Source organism: Protomyctophum parallelum (genome assembly GCF_964188405.1).
Source record: "Protomyctophum parallelum genome assembly, chromosome: 23".
NCBI classification, from domain to species: domain Eukaryota; kingdom Metazoa; phylum Chordata; class Actinopteri; order Myctophiformes; family Myctophidae; genus Protomyctophum; species Protomyctophum parallelum.
Window position 1 is genome coordinate 27,044,624 of NC_139715.1, and position 17,142 is coordinate 27,061,765.

General features: G+C 41.6%; 1 protein-coding gene across 1 annotated transcript; it reads right to left on the reverse strand.

The window, feature by feature from the left end:
* Window positions 1–14: 14 nt before the first annotated feature.
* LOC310853977 (E3 ubiquitin-protein ligase pellino homolog 1-like) lies at window positions 15–4,986 on the reverse strand (the record flags this gene model as incomplete). Its single annotated transcript, XM_083758452.1, has 7 exons — window positions 15–70; window positions 1,102–1,273; window positions 2,042–2,236; window positions 2,805–2,984; window positions 3,521–3,607; window positions 4,254–4,392; window positions 4,925–4,986. The coding sequence occupies 7 exons, from the start codon at window positions 4,984–4,986 to the stop codon at window positions 15–17; spliced, it is 891 nt and encodes a 296-aa protein (XP_083614578.1).
* Window positions 4,987–17,142: the final 12,156 nt, after the last annotated feature.

The following is a 17,142-nucleotide window of genomic DNA, read 5'->3' on the forward strand; positions in this document are numbered from 1 at the left end:
GTGTGATGATATTGTCAAGCAAGCCAAGAATCGTCCTGTGGAAGATCGTCATCTTCCACATCTGAACCATCTAAAGAAAAGGAGATTGAAGAGATTGAGAAATAGTCCTCTGTGCTACACAGCAACAATATCAGTGTTAATTTATCCATTTGTAACTCAAGAGAGTATACAAATGTAACCAAATAGAATGGGTTCATTACGTGGGTCAATAGCATCACGCCTCGTTTTGAACTTCAGCATGAACGTAGACATCGCAGGCTTGACATCCAAATTTATGATCTGGGAGGGACACGCACACACGCATGCGCACACACACACACACACACACACACACACACACACACACACACACACACACACGCACGCACACACACACACACACACACACACAGTTATTTTTCCAAAATACATTTCAGTGATGTTTTTTCACAGAGTGCATGGATATGGGCTCAGAGGTCAGAGGTGGATTACAAATAATGTTGGCTGTTTCTGTAGCTCCTATTCATTTGGCACTAATTGCCCTACACTTCTTTTCTTCTACTAATTAAATCCAGTGTAGACTATACGGATTACACAACCATGTACAGATGCATTTTGTTCACAAGTTATTTGTTAAATTGTATAACTTGATGGCTCACTCTTTACAATATCAGAGTTACTGTAAATTACTGGATTTTTGCTGTGTACTTTATCAGGGCTGTGGCTGTTGGGCCACTGCTGTGGAAACAGATATTCGTTGGAGCTTGTCGCAGCTCGGCACTTGTGTGTGGTATGACCAGTTAAAGCACCATTCTGTCGCAAGTTGCATGTTTCACAGAGTTGCATGGCAAATCATTGGTGTGGTTTGGGCTTTCGAGTATGTTATTGCCTGGTGTATCTGATGTGTAATCAACACTAAACAGAATGGCTTGGTTTCATATATGACACTTTTTGTCAGAACTGATTTATAGTCAGAATGTGTATGAAATGCAAGAATTGACTCAATGTCAATAAAACAACATCTTACCGGTACATTATTTAAATCTGACATCCTTGCCTCCAGGATCTGCATCAGAAAGGCCTCTCGATTTGGAAGCGGAGGAGCGGAAGCGGCTCCAATACTTTTGGATTTGTAAACAAAACAGGGTCGCCCGGCATAAATCTCCTGGCGCTGGACCTCCAGGTGTTCCGTGGTGGGCATGCGTGCCAGGCCCTCGGCCGTGCGCCACAGGAGGGTTACACCACCGAGGTCGATCAGCGAGCCATCCACCAGTTCCTGAGACTCACTGTCCACCTGATGGAACCATGAGAACATCAGATTTGGTTGATGTTTGTGTAGACAAGAATGCTATGATGAACATAGATCTGTGCATAATTTGTCAAAAGGATCAAAAGTTCAAAACTAAACAAAAGCGCTTGATAGCTTATTTCAATGTTGTGGTACTTTGAGTGTTTGTGCAAATGTGTTTGAGGGAGCGTAAAGACATACATTAAAAATAAATGAATAACACCAAACAACACGCTCGGCTCCTTAATTCATTCCAAGTTCAGCAAGGACGTACAAGTCACGCGATTAATCTATACGTGTGTGCATTTGTAAGCTGCTGTTGTACAGGCTACGTTCAGACAAAGTCAAGCCTGTTTCATGAATCAACAATCATTGCATTTCCATCAGTTACAAATGATCATCAGTCACAAATGATCCGAGCAAGCAACAGTTATTATGTGATCCACCTTTGAGAATAAAGTCTGCACACTGGTTCATTCTCATGATGCTCTACTAAAGCAGATTTTATTGCAAACTTTATTTTCTTTGGATTTTGAACTTAGCCCAGCACCTGGTTATTAGTGAGTGGATGTGCGCGGATGTGCGTTCTTTATTGTGTATTTATGTATGAAACAAAGGGAGAAATGTGGTGCACTAATTCGCCAAATAGGCAGTTTGTGTACCTCTGATTTCCATAGCGTATTTCACACTTTAATTTTGCAGAATGTTGTACACTGCCAACTATAAGCCCGTGCACCGTTTGTTCTGAACTTGTATACTGTAAATTGTTCTCACCATCCACCCCCGTTGCTGAGGCGAGCAGGTTTCCCGGAGGGTGTAGGCATTGCCGCACACCGAGATCTCACTCCACTCGCCAGGCTCGTAGTCCTGAGTCTGAGTGAAGCCATGGAGCGGGTGCATCACCAGCACGCCATTGGTGGTCAGTCCGTCCCTCTGTCCATCACTTGTCTTCCAATTAACTGCCGCTTTCTGTGGGGAGAGGAAGGCAGTGAATCCTCCGATGTTTTGCATGAGTAAAAGCAGCAATAACACAAAATACTATGCTAAGTAAAAGTCCTGTATTACATTTTTTTACTTGAGAAAAGTACAAAAACTTGTACTTATGGTAAAGTCAAGTAGCAAACCTTCTCAATTGTAGCATAAAATCACACCTGTGTGAACTGAGTGGTGCATCTCCCCCCCCCCACACACCTCTCTCTCACTCTCTCTCTCATTAGCAGGCAACAGTGCAGCACTATCCCTCTCTCTGTTTCAGGCACAACAGCGCCCCTACTGGTACTCATTATACTGATGCTCATTAACCAACACATAGGTAGTCACATGGGTGAACCAACACATAGGTGAACACGGTCATTGCTGTTCCTTGGAGTGGTTGCACCACTCAAAAAAGCTCAAAACACACCGCATTGTAACACGCCGTGATTGCATATTTTCGAGGTAATCATTTTGAGTCGATAAATGAAACAAGTTATGAATTCCTGCACAGTCACACAGACACTTATGCATGAGATATTTGATCTGATGTTATATAACCTACACCCAGGAAGATGTTCTTTGAGCAGTCGAAGCCGGCAGCGCAGATGCGCGCGGTGTAGGGCGGGTTCCTCTGGCAGATGATGCGGCAGGCGAAGCGTGAGATGCCTGACTCGCTGTTGGCCGCATCAGGCACTGTGTCCGTCACCACAAAGTCATTGGGACCCTTTATGGACCGCCCGATCTGTTAAAGACAAACACACAAGGGGTACACGGCTTGTTTACATACACTGTAATAATAATTCACCTACTGTCCCTATATTTTGGGAATGTCAAACTGACATGTTGAGCCACACAGCCAACACAGGATGGCATCCCCCTATAGTACCCCCCTTCACATTCAGTATATCCTGTGATTGGTTGTGGCCAGATGTAATTTCCTGGTAGGACTATAGTAAATAATAAAAAAATAAATCGATATAATATTGTATAAAAAAAATACATATTTAGCCCTATGTTCGAATGCCCCCCCCCCCCCCCCCCCCCTGTCAAAGAAATGCTAAAATCGCTAAAACGAAAGAAAGCAGCAAATGAAAAAAAATAACACCACACCTATTGGTTATATTATCAATATAACCAATAGAACGCTTGGATCAATGTTAGTGGTTTGGGAATTATTTGGGGGCCCACTTGCAATACCCTCTCTGCCCACAGGTTGTGAATCACTGATCTATACATTATAGTCCACAAAATAATGTGTGCGTAACGAATCCTACAGACCTGAAACATGTCCGTATTGCTGTCAGCAACGTATTCCACCACGACCGTGCAGATTTTGGAGACAGTGTAGCATACGCTGTGCATCGCCTATGGAACACAGAGAAGTTCACTGTTAGAAATAATTGATATTTCGATTTTATTTTCCTAAACAGTTGAAAGATTCTCCAGAAATAAAAAATAATTACAAGCTCACAACATCACATCACAACATCATGACACATTGTGTGGTTATGTTTGAAAGGAACCACACCGCCAAAGATGTCTTTTACGTATTTTTTGTGTTTCGTTTTTACACTAGACAGTGCTCTTAGCTAACCTATAATGCACCGTTTAACTCCTGGATCGTTCAATTTTCAATGGGCTCCAACTAATGAACACATGGATTTACAAGCGGATTCTTTCTGCGAACGTGCAGCAATTGGCTATGTCATTACCAACGGTCCGCGGTGCGATCATAGTGAAGATGAATATTCTGTGACTAGTTAAAACGTAAGTAAGTACAAAAAAGCCTGGCGCTGGGTGGTAATTTAGGTATTTAACCTGACAATGAATGACTTAACCAATGTTCATAGTATGTACATCATACATCTGTTGCTATGCACACACCTTTTCTCAGGTACTATGTAGTGTAAATATGTAGATCATTTGTTTGTTTTCTTTGATTTATCTCTCTTCTATGAAAATGAGTGATATGAAGGAAGGGGGTTGTAAAGAAGAGGGTGGGGGGGGTCACCTGGCTAAGGGAGAAGTGATCATTTCCTGGATTGTTGTGTACAGTTCTTGGTATCACACCGTTGGCCGTGGCTCTCTTGCACAAAGCAAAGTGGCTTTTTCCCCTGGCCTCGTCCCCGTTGGGCAGGAGGCTATTGTAGCTGTGAAGAGATGAAACAGTGGTGGGAGCGCTGTGGTTAATAAAGCAAGCTTGTGACAATTTTCTTTTCGGTTCAGATCTTCGACAGTGTCGTAACAGATGTGAAAAGATGTGAAACATTTTGGGCAGAAGTTCTGCCCTGGCATCAGTGCCGTTGGCCTCACAGAGACAACAACTAGCCGTGTTATTGCGTAAGGAAATTGAATGTAAATTGAGTGTACAAATAGAACAAAATTGACCATTTCATCTTCAATTGGTTCCCTTATACACTTGCCATTTGAAACCTTTTCAAGGACCCATTAGGGTACCTGGATATAGGCCTACACATTTTGAGACTCACTGGTGTAGCAGAGTGTTTCCAGAGAACCAACATGGACAATATCAGGACCATGACACTGTTTGACCAGAAACACAAGTATAATTGGTCATATCCAGGGAGGAAGTAAGGAAGAGGGCCTATTTCTTTCCAATATGGGTGCAGTCCGTAGACCCATAGCTATTCAATGAATATGAGATAATATAGTGTTTCTTACCCTAGGACAGAGAGCTCCCCATATGTGATGGAGGCCGGTGAGGAGTCTTGATGAAGTGCCATTGATTGGTGCTTCGATCCTTCAGAGGGAGTGCCGTGCAGGATAGTGCAACACTAGTCTAGTAGTTGTCGCTGTCCTTTATGCCCCACTTACGTAACCTGCACACATCACAAGAACAACTATGTATGTGAGGTTTCATTCCAAAATGACTCTGTATAATATACCTCAATGTACAGCGAATGCCGAATAGAGAGAATATCCAATCTTAAACGCTCACGTTTCACATCCTGAAGCTTGTTAGCTTTTCAGTCTAAATATTTTTCAACATTTCTGAAATGTTTGAACATTTCCAAGACATGCCCAAAATAGATAGGCACATTTAATGTGGTTAATACAAGCATGCATGCACGCACACACACACTAGAAATTGGTACTGTATTTTCTGTTTATCAAAGAACCGGAGACAGGGAGAGTCCTGTTGCTGAATAAACACTCGATAGCAGTAACCAAAAAATATCAATTGCCCTACCTTTAAATACAAGTACAGTGGCAAATGGCAATATCATTTAGAAATATTAAATAGTGGGTAAAAGGACAAAGATATAGGCATCAAAATTATAACAAAAGTAAAAGTACATAGATCTACAAAATCACACATTATTAAGCCCAAGCCATTATACTTACTTGACTAGTAGACTCTCCAGGTGGGGTAGAATAAGAATGTTTTGCTCTTCGGTCAAGTCCTCATGCTTCAATGAATGAACTGAGGTTCTTGATGTGCTATTTATAATAGTATGTGATGCTGCTGTTCAATCTTTTACCATTCTTCAATTTAAATTGCCCGATCAAGAACCTATTCAGCTGATTCAATTATTTAAATTTCCATGACGATCAGCTTGATTGATGGGCTCGACAATCAGCTTGATTGATGGGCTATCTCTCTCTCTCTCTCTCTCTCTCTCAATCTCTCTCTCTCTGTCCAATTCAATACAATGGGGTTTTATTGGCATGATAAAACTGTTGCCTAAGCAAGCAGAATAAAACAATCAACAATTACATAAGAGAAATAGAGAAAAAGAAACATGTAAACAGAGTTGTGTTACGTTACATACATATGATATGTAAGTGAACAACACTGTCCATCCAGCAACCTATACAGTACATACATTGATTTATTGGATGTTCTACTGTTTAGACTGATGACTAAGGTTCTTATAGTTGACCTATGATCCTACATACAACAATTGCATATATTTGCTTGCAAATTATTTTTTTACTTACTGTAAATGTTGTTCACTAGTTAAAACAAGGTATAACAAAGCTATATTGTCATGAAACCTTTGTTGCACTGATTGACAAGTGTTACACTGATTGATGGGATCAGGCCTATGTAAATTAGCTAGCTTCAGCTGCACAGTCTATCCTTACTTTTCATTATGCATTTTATATATTAATGTCATAATAACATTATAAGTATATGTCGACTGCTTTGCACTGAATTACATGTTTTTGTTCCAAAGATTACTAAAGGGAGAAAAAGTGAAATAATTAAATATTACAGAGATTTGGTCACAGCTGCACATTGACAAAGACTTTTTGCTATGACACATATACTGTAACTATCTAATGATTAACATGCAATATGCTTTCAAACAGATGTGCACAACATCCGGACAAATAGTGATTTAAGATTTTTTTTTACATTTTGTGGGTACAATATATTGCCCATTTATTTACAGTATTGCTGTAAACCCTAGCACATTTATGCCATGGGTGTTCACTTATTTTTATTGTGGATTTCAACATTTTAAAAATACCGGACAGTTATACTGAAGGCACATTTTGACATGTAAAACCTGAATAACAAACATCAAATCAATTGTTTCCAGTACACATATTTCTGGGTCAAAAGAAGGGTATGAGTTGTGTTATTTAAAATGATATGTATACATAAGCTTCCTAACCATTTCCCCACTGTACCAAGACACCAGAGACACATAGCCTACTTTCCACAGATTACATTCACCCAAAGAGAGTTAAATGACAAAACACCACCATATCTGCTGGGTGAAGTACAGTATGGACTAATACTCATTGTCTGTATTTCTTCACTGTCCACACTCCACAATGAGTGATCTCGGTATGTAGAAATACTGTATACAGTATACAAACAGAGCAATCACCGTTAAATATATATGGAAAATGTGTTCACGTTCAAGTTGTCCACGTTTCTATACGAAGTGTAGTGACTGCAAAACATTGAAACATTGATGCTATATGTTTCAAAAGTTTAGCCCAACTTCCCAAGCTAAAATTTTTTTATAGCAAAATGTACAATTTACAGTTTTGTATAAGTTACACTTGCAACGTAACACAAAATGTACACAGTCTTGACACATTTCGTTTGAGCTACAATGCTTTATTTTGATTGTTTTGTTTCCCCTTTGCTTAGGCAAATTCTCTCATGCCAAATTATGAGAGTGAGAGTGAGAGCGACCCTATTGATCAAGCTGATTGACAATGGTTCTTGATCAGGCAGATCAAAGAGCTGTGATTGGTTGAACAGCAGTACTACAGTATAAATAATAGCACATCTTGAACCTCAGTTCATAAATCAAGGCTTGAGGACTTGACCGAATTGATGAGCCGTCGAATGTACTTCTGAGAATCAGTTAAGTTTCTTCTGACCCACTGTTTTTGGATAGCCTACTATAGTCAAGTAAGTAAGGGCTTGTGATTTGTCATTGAAGTGAACTATTTTCTTAAATGTGTACACACACACACTGTGTCTGTGTGTGTGTGTGTGTGTGTGTGTGTGTGTGTGTGTGTGTGTGTGTGTGTGTGTGTGTGTGTGTGTGTGTGTGTGTGTGTGTGTGTGTGTGTGTGTGTGTGTGTGTGTGTGTCCTAAATGTTTAAAAATATTTAAATTGACAAGCTCACAAACCATGTGAAATGTTTAGTTAATTTCGCTAGCTATTGTCTCTATTCACAGTACACTGAGGTATACATAGCAAGTGGTAGGCTATATCTCATTTTGGAATCAAACCTCACATGTGTTGTTCTTGTGATGTGTGCAGGTTTAGTGGGGCATAAAGGACAGCAACAACCACTAGACTTTGAAGCAGGCGACAGGAGTTTCTAGCTATCGGAGAGCCCTGCATGCCCTCCCTCTGAAGGAAGCACCAATGGCATGTTACCAAGAAAAGATGTCCTCCTCATCGGCCTCCATCAAATATGGGGAGCTCTTTGTCCTGGGGTATGAAACACTAATTTATTAATATTCATTGAATAGGCTCTGTGGACAGCAGCCATATTGGAAAGAAATCGGGCCTTGATCGATCTTACTTCTTCCACGGGTATGACCAATTATACTAATTGAGGTTGTTTTTCTGGTCAAATAAAGTCAGGGTGCTGTATTGTCCATGTTGGATCTCCGGAAACACTCTGCTACACCTGTGGGTCTCAACTGTATGTCCAGGTAACCTCATGGATCCTTGAGGGGGTTCCAAAATGGCACCTTACGGGTGTGTAACTCTGAGAGTGTACACTACAGGGTAATGGGTTGGAGTCACTAATACGGTCGGAACAATGACCCGTTACCGTATACAGATGGACCCAACTGGACCTGCAATGGTCCATATTGTTCCATTTGTACACTCTCCGAGTTATGTGGGTTCTTGAATTTAAAAAGCTTGAGAACCACTGTGCAACACTAGATGTAGCAGAGCCTTTGTAATCAATGGAATCACCTCTAATGGAAGTAAGGAAGAGGCCCACTTTATTATCAAAGGCAAAGGCAGAAAAGCTCAAATCCAACAGAGTTGTGATTCTGCCTAAAGCTTGTAGATCAGTTATTTATTTGGTGAAGCGATTTGGTGTGGATGGAAATACTATTTTACCTAAAATAGAGCCCTGGGGGATCCCAGTTAACTATAGGGTTTAAGTGATTAGAAGTGTGCCAAATCATGTCAAAGACGAAGCGTTGTCAGTGAAAATGATCAAAGGGGTACTTGTGGTTGTGGGAATGGTGTCGATAGCCTCGCAGGCCAAACATAAAGTGTTACATTTATGTATATCATATAATATGGCCAGGTTGATCCATGAAGCTCCATATTACGACACTTTCCATGCATACTTGCCGGTCTGAACCGAAACAAAAATGTCACAAGCTTGCTTTATTAAAGAGCCCCCACCACTGGTTAATCTTCTCTTCACAGCGACTATGGTTTCCCGCCCAACGGGGACGAGGCCTGGAGGAAACGCCGTTTTTCTTTGTGCAAGAGAACCAAGGCCAATGGTGTGAAACTAAGCACTGTACACATGGGCTGCAACACACAGGCAACTGAGGTAAGCACTGGTGGAATTGGGACTTAAGTAAAAGTAATCTTTCAAATTGAAAGCAGACCTACGAGCTCCCAATGTGTCGTGGTGTTGTGATGTCGTGAGCATGTTGATCTGCTATTTTCACTTTGATTGTTTTGTGTCTGGTATCAAGTATTTCTTTTAAGAAAGCCAGTTACTGTAACATACACATTTGAAAGAGCAACAGCATCCACTTGTGGTTGAGTAGTATTTGACCATGGAGTAGGCCTATCTATGTTTTGACTCAAGTACTGAGGTTGTGTACTTTGTCCATCACTGAACTTCTCTGTGTTCCATAGGCGCTAAGCATCAGGGACCAGCACAGAATATGCTACACTACTGTCTCCCAAATGGGCCAAGTCTCCACGGCCGTGATGGAATACGCTTGTGACAGCAATACAGATATGTTTCAGGTCTGTAGGATCCATTATGCATACATTGTGTTTTACACTATAAGACCAGCAAGGGTTGTGAGGATATTGCAAGTGGGCCAAAATTGCCAAAACACTAACATTGTATTATAACAAATAAATATGCCAAGACATTTTAACTTAAAGTATACTATGCGTTAGTTACTTAGTATTATTAATTGATCAAATGACTAAAATAAACACGCTCTGTTCTGAAAATGTGTTTGTTCACCTCCCTGTCTCTCTGGCTTTTTAATGATCAGAAACAAGATTTTCACCAAAGAATGAGCAGACACATAATTGGAACATTGGAACGAGCTGAAGAATATATAGTCTCCTGATTGAATAGAATTAATATCCCAACCTTATTTCTGGAGGGAGAAACCTGTTACTGAAAACAATCTATAGCGTTGATCAGAATATAGAGCATTTACAATTATTTCAACTAAAATGTAATTGTGGCAATAATTTAAGGTAGAGTATGTTAATACAACCATAACATGTTCATCTGCAGTGGTTGAAGCCTGAAGGTCTTCCATTCAGAAATCATGACTGTGTTTCACATGAGCTTGTGAGCGGATATGATTTTTTAGCAGTTTTTGTTATTTATGTATCTTATATTTATGTTTATGTTTCCACTCACTGAACGTGGTGACAGTGTATGTGAAAAAGCTGTGAGTAATGTGCAACCCCTTGTGTATTTGTTTACAGATTGGGCGGTCCAAGGAAAGACCCAATGACTTTGTGTTGACAGCAGAGCCCGACAGCCATTCACCCATCTCACGTTTCGCCTGCCGCATCGTCTGCCAGAGGAGCCCGCCCTATGCCGCACGCATCTACGCCGCCGGCTTCGACTCCACCAAGAACATCTTCCTGGGTGTAGGTTAAGAAATGTCAGGTCAAATGTGTCATACACAACTGTGTCTGTGTGACTGTGCAGGGATTAATGATTAATCGATGAACAAATGCATTCAAAATGAATACCTCGAAAATAGGCAATCACAGCTCATTGCAATGCGTGTGTTGTGAGCTTTTAGATCTGCTACCTTTGAAAAAGTTTGGTACTTTTTTTTATGCCAATAGTTTTGTACTTTTCTCAAGTAAATAAGTTTAATACACTGTAATACACTTCGTCTCCCCGCAGCAAGAGGCAGTCAAATGGAAGACGCATGATGGACAGATGGACGGACTGACCACCAATGGTGTGCTGGTGATGCACCCGCGCCATGGCTTCACTAAGGACTACGAGCCTGGCCTGTGGAGGGAGATCTCGGTGTGCGGCAACGTCTTCACCGTCCGGGAGACCTGCTCGCCTCAGCAACGGGGGTGGATGGTGAGGACAATATGCAGGATACATGTTCATAACAAACAGTGCACAGACCAATTATCGAAAGAAAATAAATCTAGACTATAGAGCGTCGCAGTCCCTCCCCCTTTCAGAACGATGAGTGGCCCAGGAAATGATTCTCCATTCATTTTCTCCATAGGCTTTTCAAAAAGTATTTATATAAAGACTGTTACGCCGCGGACAAAGCCAACTCGGATCGTGACAAATCATGACAACGAACACAATATTTTGGGACTGCGACGCTAGCTGTCACTTTGCAGGCAGTGCACACAACTGCCATTTTGATTATTTAGTGCACTACAGTTCTCCTGTTGTTTCATACTTAACCCATTTCCCAATGTAATATATTCCCTAAAAATATGTCTCATCAAAATATATTGAAGTACAGCAATACATGGCAACTTGAGGTACTCTTCTTTAAATAGAGTTTGCAATAAAGTCTGCTTTGGAGCATGACCTAGTGTGCAGACTTTATTCTCATACATACAGGTAAGTAAATGCACACATGACCCTGTTAGAAGATAAGTGTTGCGAACTTGCGCTGCTTGCTGATTATGTACAAATCTATGTTCATCATATAGCATTCTTGTCTTAAGTTCTCATGTTTTCGTCCAGGTGCCTCAGGAGTCTCAGGAACTGGTGGATGGCTCGCTGATCGACCTGTGTGGTGGAACCCTCCTGTGGCGCACGGCCGAGGGCCTGGCACGCATGCCCACCATGGGACACCTGGAGGTCCAGCGCCAGGAGATTTACGCCAGGCGTCACTGTTTTGTTTACAAAGCCAAAAAAGTAAATGTTTTTATGTTCTCGCAATTATTTGAGTGACAAATCCTCAGCTATATAACTTAGGTGAAAGCGAAGTGTTACATGTGCCAGGTGCATAATGACATAATGATGATGTGCAATACAATACCATACTGTTGGAAATAAAATAACATGACTGTGTTCAACAGGATGGTGCTGGCATCTTGAAGGATCCACTAAGAGGTGAGCTTTTGTCCTATTGTCCTACAAACATCATCAGTAGGCTACATGCACTGCTTTTACACAAACCCTCCATACAGTATCATTGTTTGGATACCAGTCTACTGACCAGTAGACTGGTCACATACAGTAACTTTTGGTGTGTTCGATAATACACACTGAGAAACTGATTAGTTGACACTGTTAATCAGCTTTGGTAACATATTGCTCTGGCAGTGATGCCACAGTGTTGAGCATGCGGCTAGCCTCATCTAGTAGGCATTAACCTAGCTCTGGTCCATAGCTCTAATGCGTTGCATTTAGAGCTATGTTACTCTCAACTTCCGCCGCTCGCATGAATGCAGACCAGCCTCTGCTCTTTAGCGTAAATAAAAAGAACGCTTTTGCTACTCACCAAAACAAAGGCGAGTTGTGTCATTAGAAAGCCTACTTTCCTTAGTGGACGCACTCGGAGCCCCCCACCACACGTATAAACTGTACTTTTTGGCTAAAAGGAGATTTGGTTTCCACCGGATTTTTTTAATTTTAGTTACTTCGCTGCGCCCTCTACCGATATTGCCCAGAGAACTGCACCATAGAGAATATTTTTCCTCCGGTGAAAGAAAATCCCTTTCTGGCCAAAAAGTACAGTTTATACGTGTGGTGGGGGGGCTCAGAGTGCATCCACTAAGGAAAGTAGGCATTCTAATTATAATATATTAAGCCAGGATATCTGTTAAATCAGGATATCTGTTAAATCTCTAATCCACGTTTCGTGGAACGGGCCCCTGTTCCACTAGTGTTGTTTTCATCGGTGTTGAGAGTAAAAAACAAACAAAAAACAGGACAACCCAGCTTCAGAGTAGAGCCGTCACTGTGCACACTCAGTGGGGCAAAGTGCACTGAGTTAACTTATGACTAGAGAGCTCTCAGTGTGTATGTCAGAATGAACCCACTGATTTATTGTACATTAAAATGTAACCTCAGTTCTTCAGTCATGATGTCAATGACTTATTTGGTTCCTCATCCAGCAGTGTCCAGTGTCTCACGTCCATGTGAGAAAGTTTCTCCAGGTAACGTAAAAAGAAGGATCAATCACTTCTCAAAACGTGAGTACATGTGATCACTGCTTTTACACAAACACTTCATACAGTGACATTGTTTGGATACCAGTAGACCAGGGGTGGGGTGATGCTTTTAGCCTCGTCTAGCAGGCATTTAGCCTCATCTAGCACATTTGTTTAGCACATTTAGCCTTGTCTAGCAGCCATTTAGCTTATCAGGCCTTAAGCTATTACTTGTTCCACTAGTGTTCATCAGTGGTGGGAGTCAACAAACTGGACACCCCAGCTTCAGAGTTAACAAACCGACTCTGCACCGACTGCACTGAATATGACTAGAGAGCACCCAGCACACTCAGTGTGTATTTCCGCATCCACTGATTTATGCATATTTTGTGCCTCGGTTTTTCAGTACAAAACCCACATCCAGCAGTGCCCAGACCCAGAGTCTCACAAGACTCACATCCAGCAGTGCCCACAACCAGAGTCTCACAAGACTCACATCCAGCAGTGCCCACAACCAGAGTCTCACAAGACTCACATCCAGCAGTGCCCACAACCAGAGTCTCACAAGACTCACATCCAGCAGTGTCCAGACCCAGAGTCTCACAAGACTCACATCCAGCAGTGCCCACAACCAGAGTCTCACAAGACTCACATCCAGCAGTGCCCACAACCAGAGTCTCACAAGACTCACATCCAGCAGTGCCCAGAACCAGAGTCTCACAAGACTCACATCCAGCAGTGCCCAGAACCAGAGTCTCACAAGACTCACATCCAGCAGTGCCCAGAACCAGAGTCTCACAAGACTCACATCCAGCAGTGCCCAGAACCAGAGTCTCACAAGACTCACATCCAGCAGTGCCCAGACCCAGAGTCTCACAAGACTCACATCCAGCAGTGCCCACAACCAGAGTCTCACAAGACTCACATCCAGCAGTGCCCAGACCCAGAGTCTCACAAGACTCACATCCAGCAGTGTCCAGACCCAGAGTCTCACAAGACTCACATCCAGCAGTGCCCAGAGACTCACGCCCACTGGTGCCTCCAGGGAGACCAAACAGAAATGTCAAGGAATTCTTAAAACGTGAGTACATGGTGATCAGTTCAGTATACACTGCTTTTACACAAACCCTTCATACAGTACATTGTTTGGATAGCAGTATAGACCCAGTGGTGGGGTCTGGGGACCCACAGGGTCATTGAGGGGGTTCCAGCTAAATGTGTCAATGTAGTATCAAAATAACCACTTAGATCTGCAAGCTCACAACACATGCCAAATGCTTATTAAACTGGATACCAGTAGACCAGTGGTGGGTGACGTTTACATCATCGGACATACTGACATGTCTAGGTGGTGTACTTGCACATCATGTGACATATAAGTAACTGTTGGTGTGTTCGGTACCGAACATGTACATAATACACACTGATAATCTCAATCGTTGGCAGTGAGCCTCATCTAGTCTCATCTACCATGTATTTAGACTGCATGGTCTAACATGCATTTAGCCTGGTCTAGCATGCATTTAGCCTGGTCTAGCATGCATTTAGCCTGGTCTAACATGCATTTAGTCTGGTCTAACAGGAATTTCTGTTCCACTAGAGTTGTTTTCATCAGTTGTGGGAGTCAAGGGACGATGATAATCAGTGAATGATGTTTCTTTTGTATGTTTACTCGTGTTCTCTCATCAGATGCGCGTAAACTCACACTGGATCCAAACACAGCACACGTAAAGATCTCTCTCTCTGAGGACAACAGGAAGGTGACACGTGTGGAAGGGGAACAGAAGTATCCTGATCACGCAGACAGATTTAAAGACTATGGACAGGTGATGTGTAGAGAGAGTCTTACTGGACGCTGTTACTGGGAGGTGGAGTGGAGTGGAGAGGTTGAGATAGCAGTGACATACAGAGGAGTCAACAGAAAGGGTGATGACAGTCAGTTTGGATTCAATGACAAGTCTTGGAGTCTGAGGTGTAGTGGTGATGATAACAGTTACACTGCGTGGCACAATAAGAAGAAAACGGACCTCCCTGTCAGTCCCTCCTCTCGCTCAGGTAGAGTAGCAGTGCATGTTGACCTTTCTTCTGGCACCGTGTCCTTCTACAAAGTGTCCTCTGACACCCTGGCACACCTGCACAGCTTCCAGGCCAAATTCACTGAACCCCTCTATGCTGGGTTCTGGGTTGGGTGGACTGAGTCGTCAGTGAGTGTGTTTCAGACACAGAAGGTACAGTAGCATCCTGTGTCCTGTTGGTTTAATGTGTTCATTTGGTTCCATTTACAAAATCTCAGAGTCAAAATAAATAAATAAATAGATAATGGTCCCATATGGAGTGGTGAAAAAAGTGCTCAGATTACTTTTTTTAAGTAAAAGTAGGAATACCACAATGTAGAAATACTACACCTAAAATGGGGTGAATCGGCCCAGGCCGTAGCGTAACGGTCTGGGCACCGGACTGGTGATCCAGTCGCGGTGTGCCGCGGGTTCGACTCCCGGACCCGACACGGCCTTTACCGCATGTCATCCCCCCCATCTCTCTCCCGTTTCCTGTCAGCCTACTGTCTGTCCCTTAAAAAAATCAATAAAAGGCGTAAGCCGCAAAAAAAATATCTTAAAAAAGAAAAAAAAAATGGGGTGAATCTGCAAAATAACTATAGAGTAAAGCTGTCAAATAATTGTAGTGGTGGAGCAAAAACAATGTTCCATTTTAACTCAGGATGGAGAGATAAAGTAGAAGTCAAAGTATTGGGCAGAAAAAAAACAGGATTAAGAGCGTCTGCTAAATGCCTAAATTGTAAAGGGGAAATACTCAGATAAAGGAGCCTATACTTCAGAATTGTAAACAGGAAGATGTAAATGTACTTAATTACTTTCTACCACTGTCCATACAGTCTCAGAGTTAAAAAGATCAAGATCAACGCATTTGGACCATTTTTATTGTATGTATGTTGCAGTAATTGTGTTTTTTGTTTTTTTTTCTATGGACCTTGAGTCTGCAATAAAGGCATTCATAATTCATTCATTACTTAATTCATTCATTCATTCATTATTTTGTTCGTTCGTTCATTCATTCATTCATTATTTTGTTTGTTCGTTTGTTTGTTAGTTAGTTAGTTAGTTAATTCATTAATTCATTCATTCATTCATTCACATGTCTGTTAATTCTAACCCTAACCCCAACCTGAATATCTTTATTTTTTTTGTAAACCTCTTTTTCTGTTCGTTTCATATGTTCACGTAAGAAAAGCAGTCATATATAGTAGAGTCAATAAGACATGTTGTTGCTTTCTAAACTCTCTTCATTCATGTTGTCGTCTTGGTTTTGGACGTCTTTTTCCTTGAAGTATCGAGGACAGTAGAACATTCCATGATTGGCTGATTCAATATTATTTTGATGTAATCACTCACAAACCCTTTGATCAGGCTACAAAGAGAGGCCATTGTTATTGTCATGATTGTCACAGCTCTTCTTAGTCATTCCATGTTTGTGCATGTTGTGTATCAAATACTGCATTTGTTTCCTCGCATCTCCATCACACTGTTACTGTATATTTAAGTGGGAGTAGATAATGAGTGTGTCTACTAGTACCCAGACACCCCTCACCTTATCAAACAGGCTATTTGTGTGAACGCATCTGAGATAGACATGCTCCTGTTGCACATGAGAGGCAGAGGTCATCGCATTGTTGGCTTGAGGTGGCCATTTTTGTCAACATTAATGTTTTGCCTTGGACTTACAAAATGAGTGGATAATAATATTACCAGAAATGCATATACATATAGCCCTGAATGAGTCCATAACAGATCTGTAACTCTGAGAGTGTTCAAATGGAACAGGGGTCCATTTTGGTTAAAGGGGGTCTTAAAATAAAACATTTGAGAACCACTAGTACTAGTGGACTATAATGTGCCATAGTGGCATAATAAATAATGTCCATGCTTATTCTGGAGAAAACCCGGAGAATTGACATACAGTAAGTGGGTGTTATGATACAAATTAGATCATTGTAATGGTGTACGTGCCGCGTGTAAAACAGAAAATCAAAAATTTGACACGGACAAGACC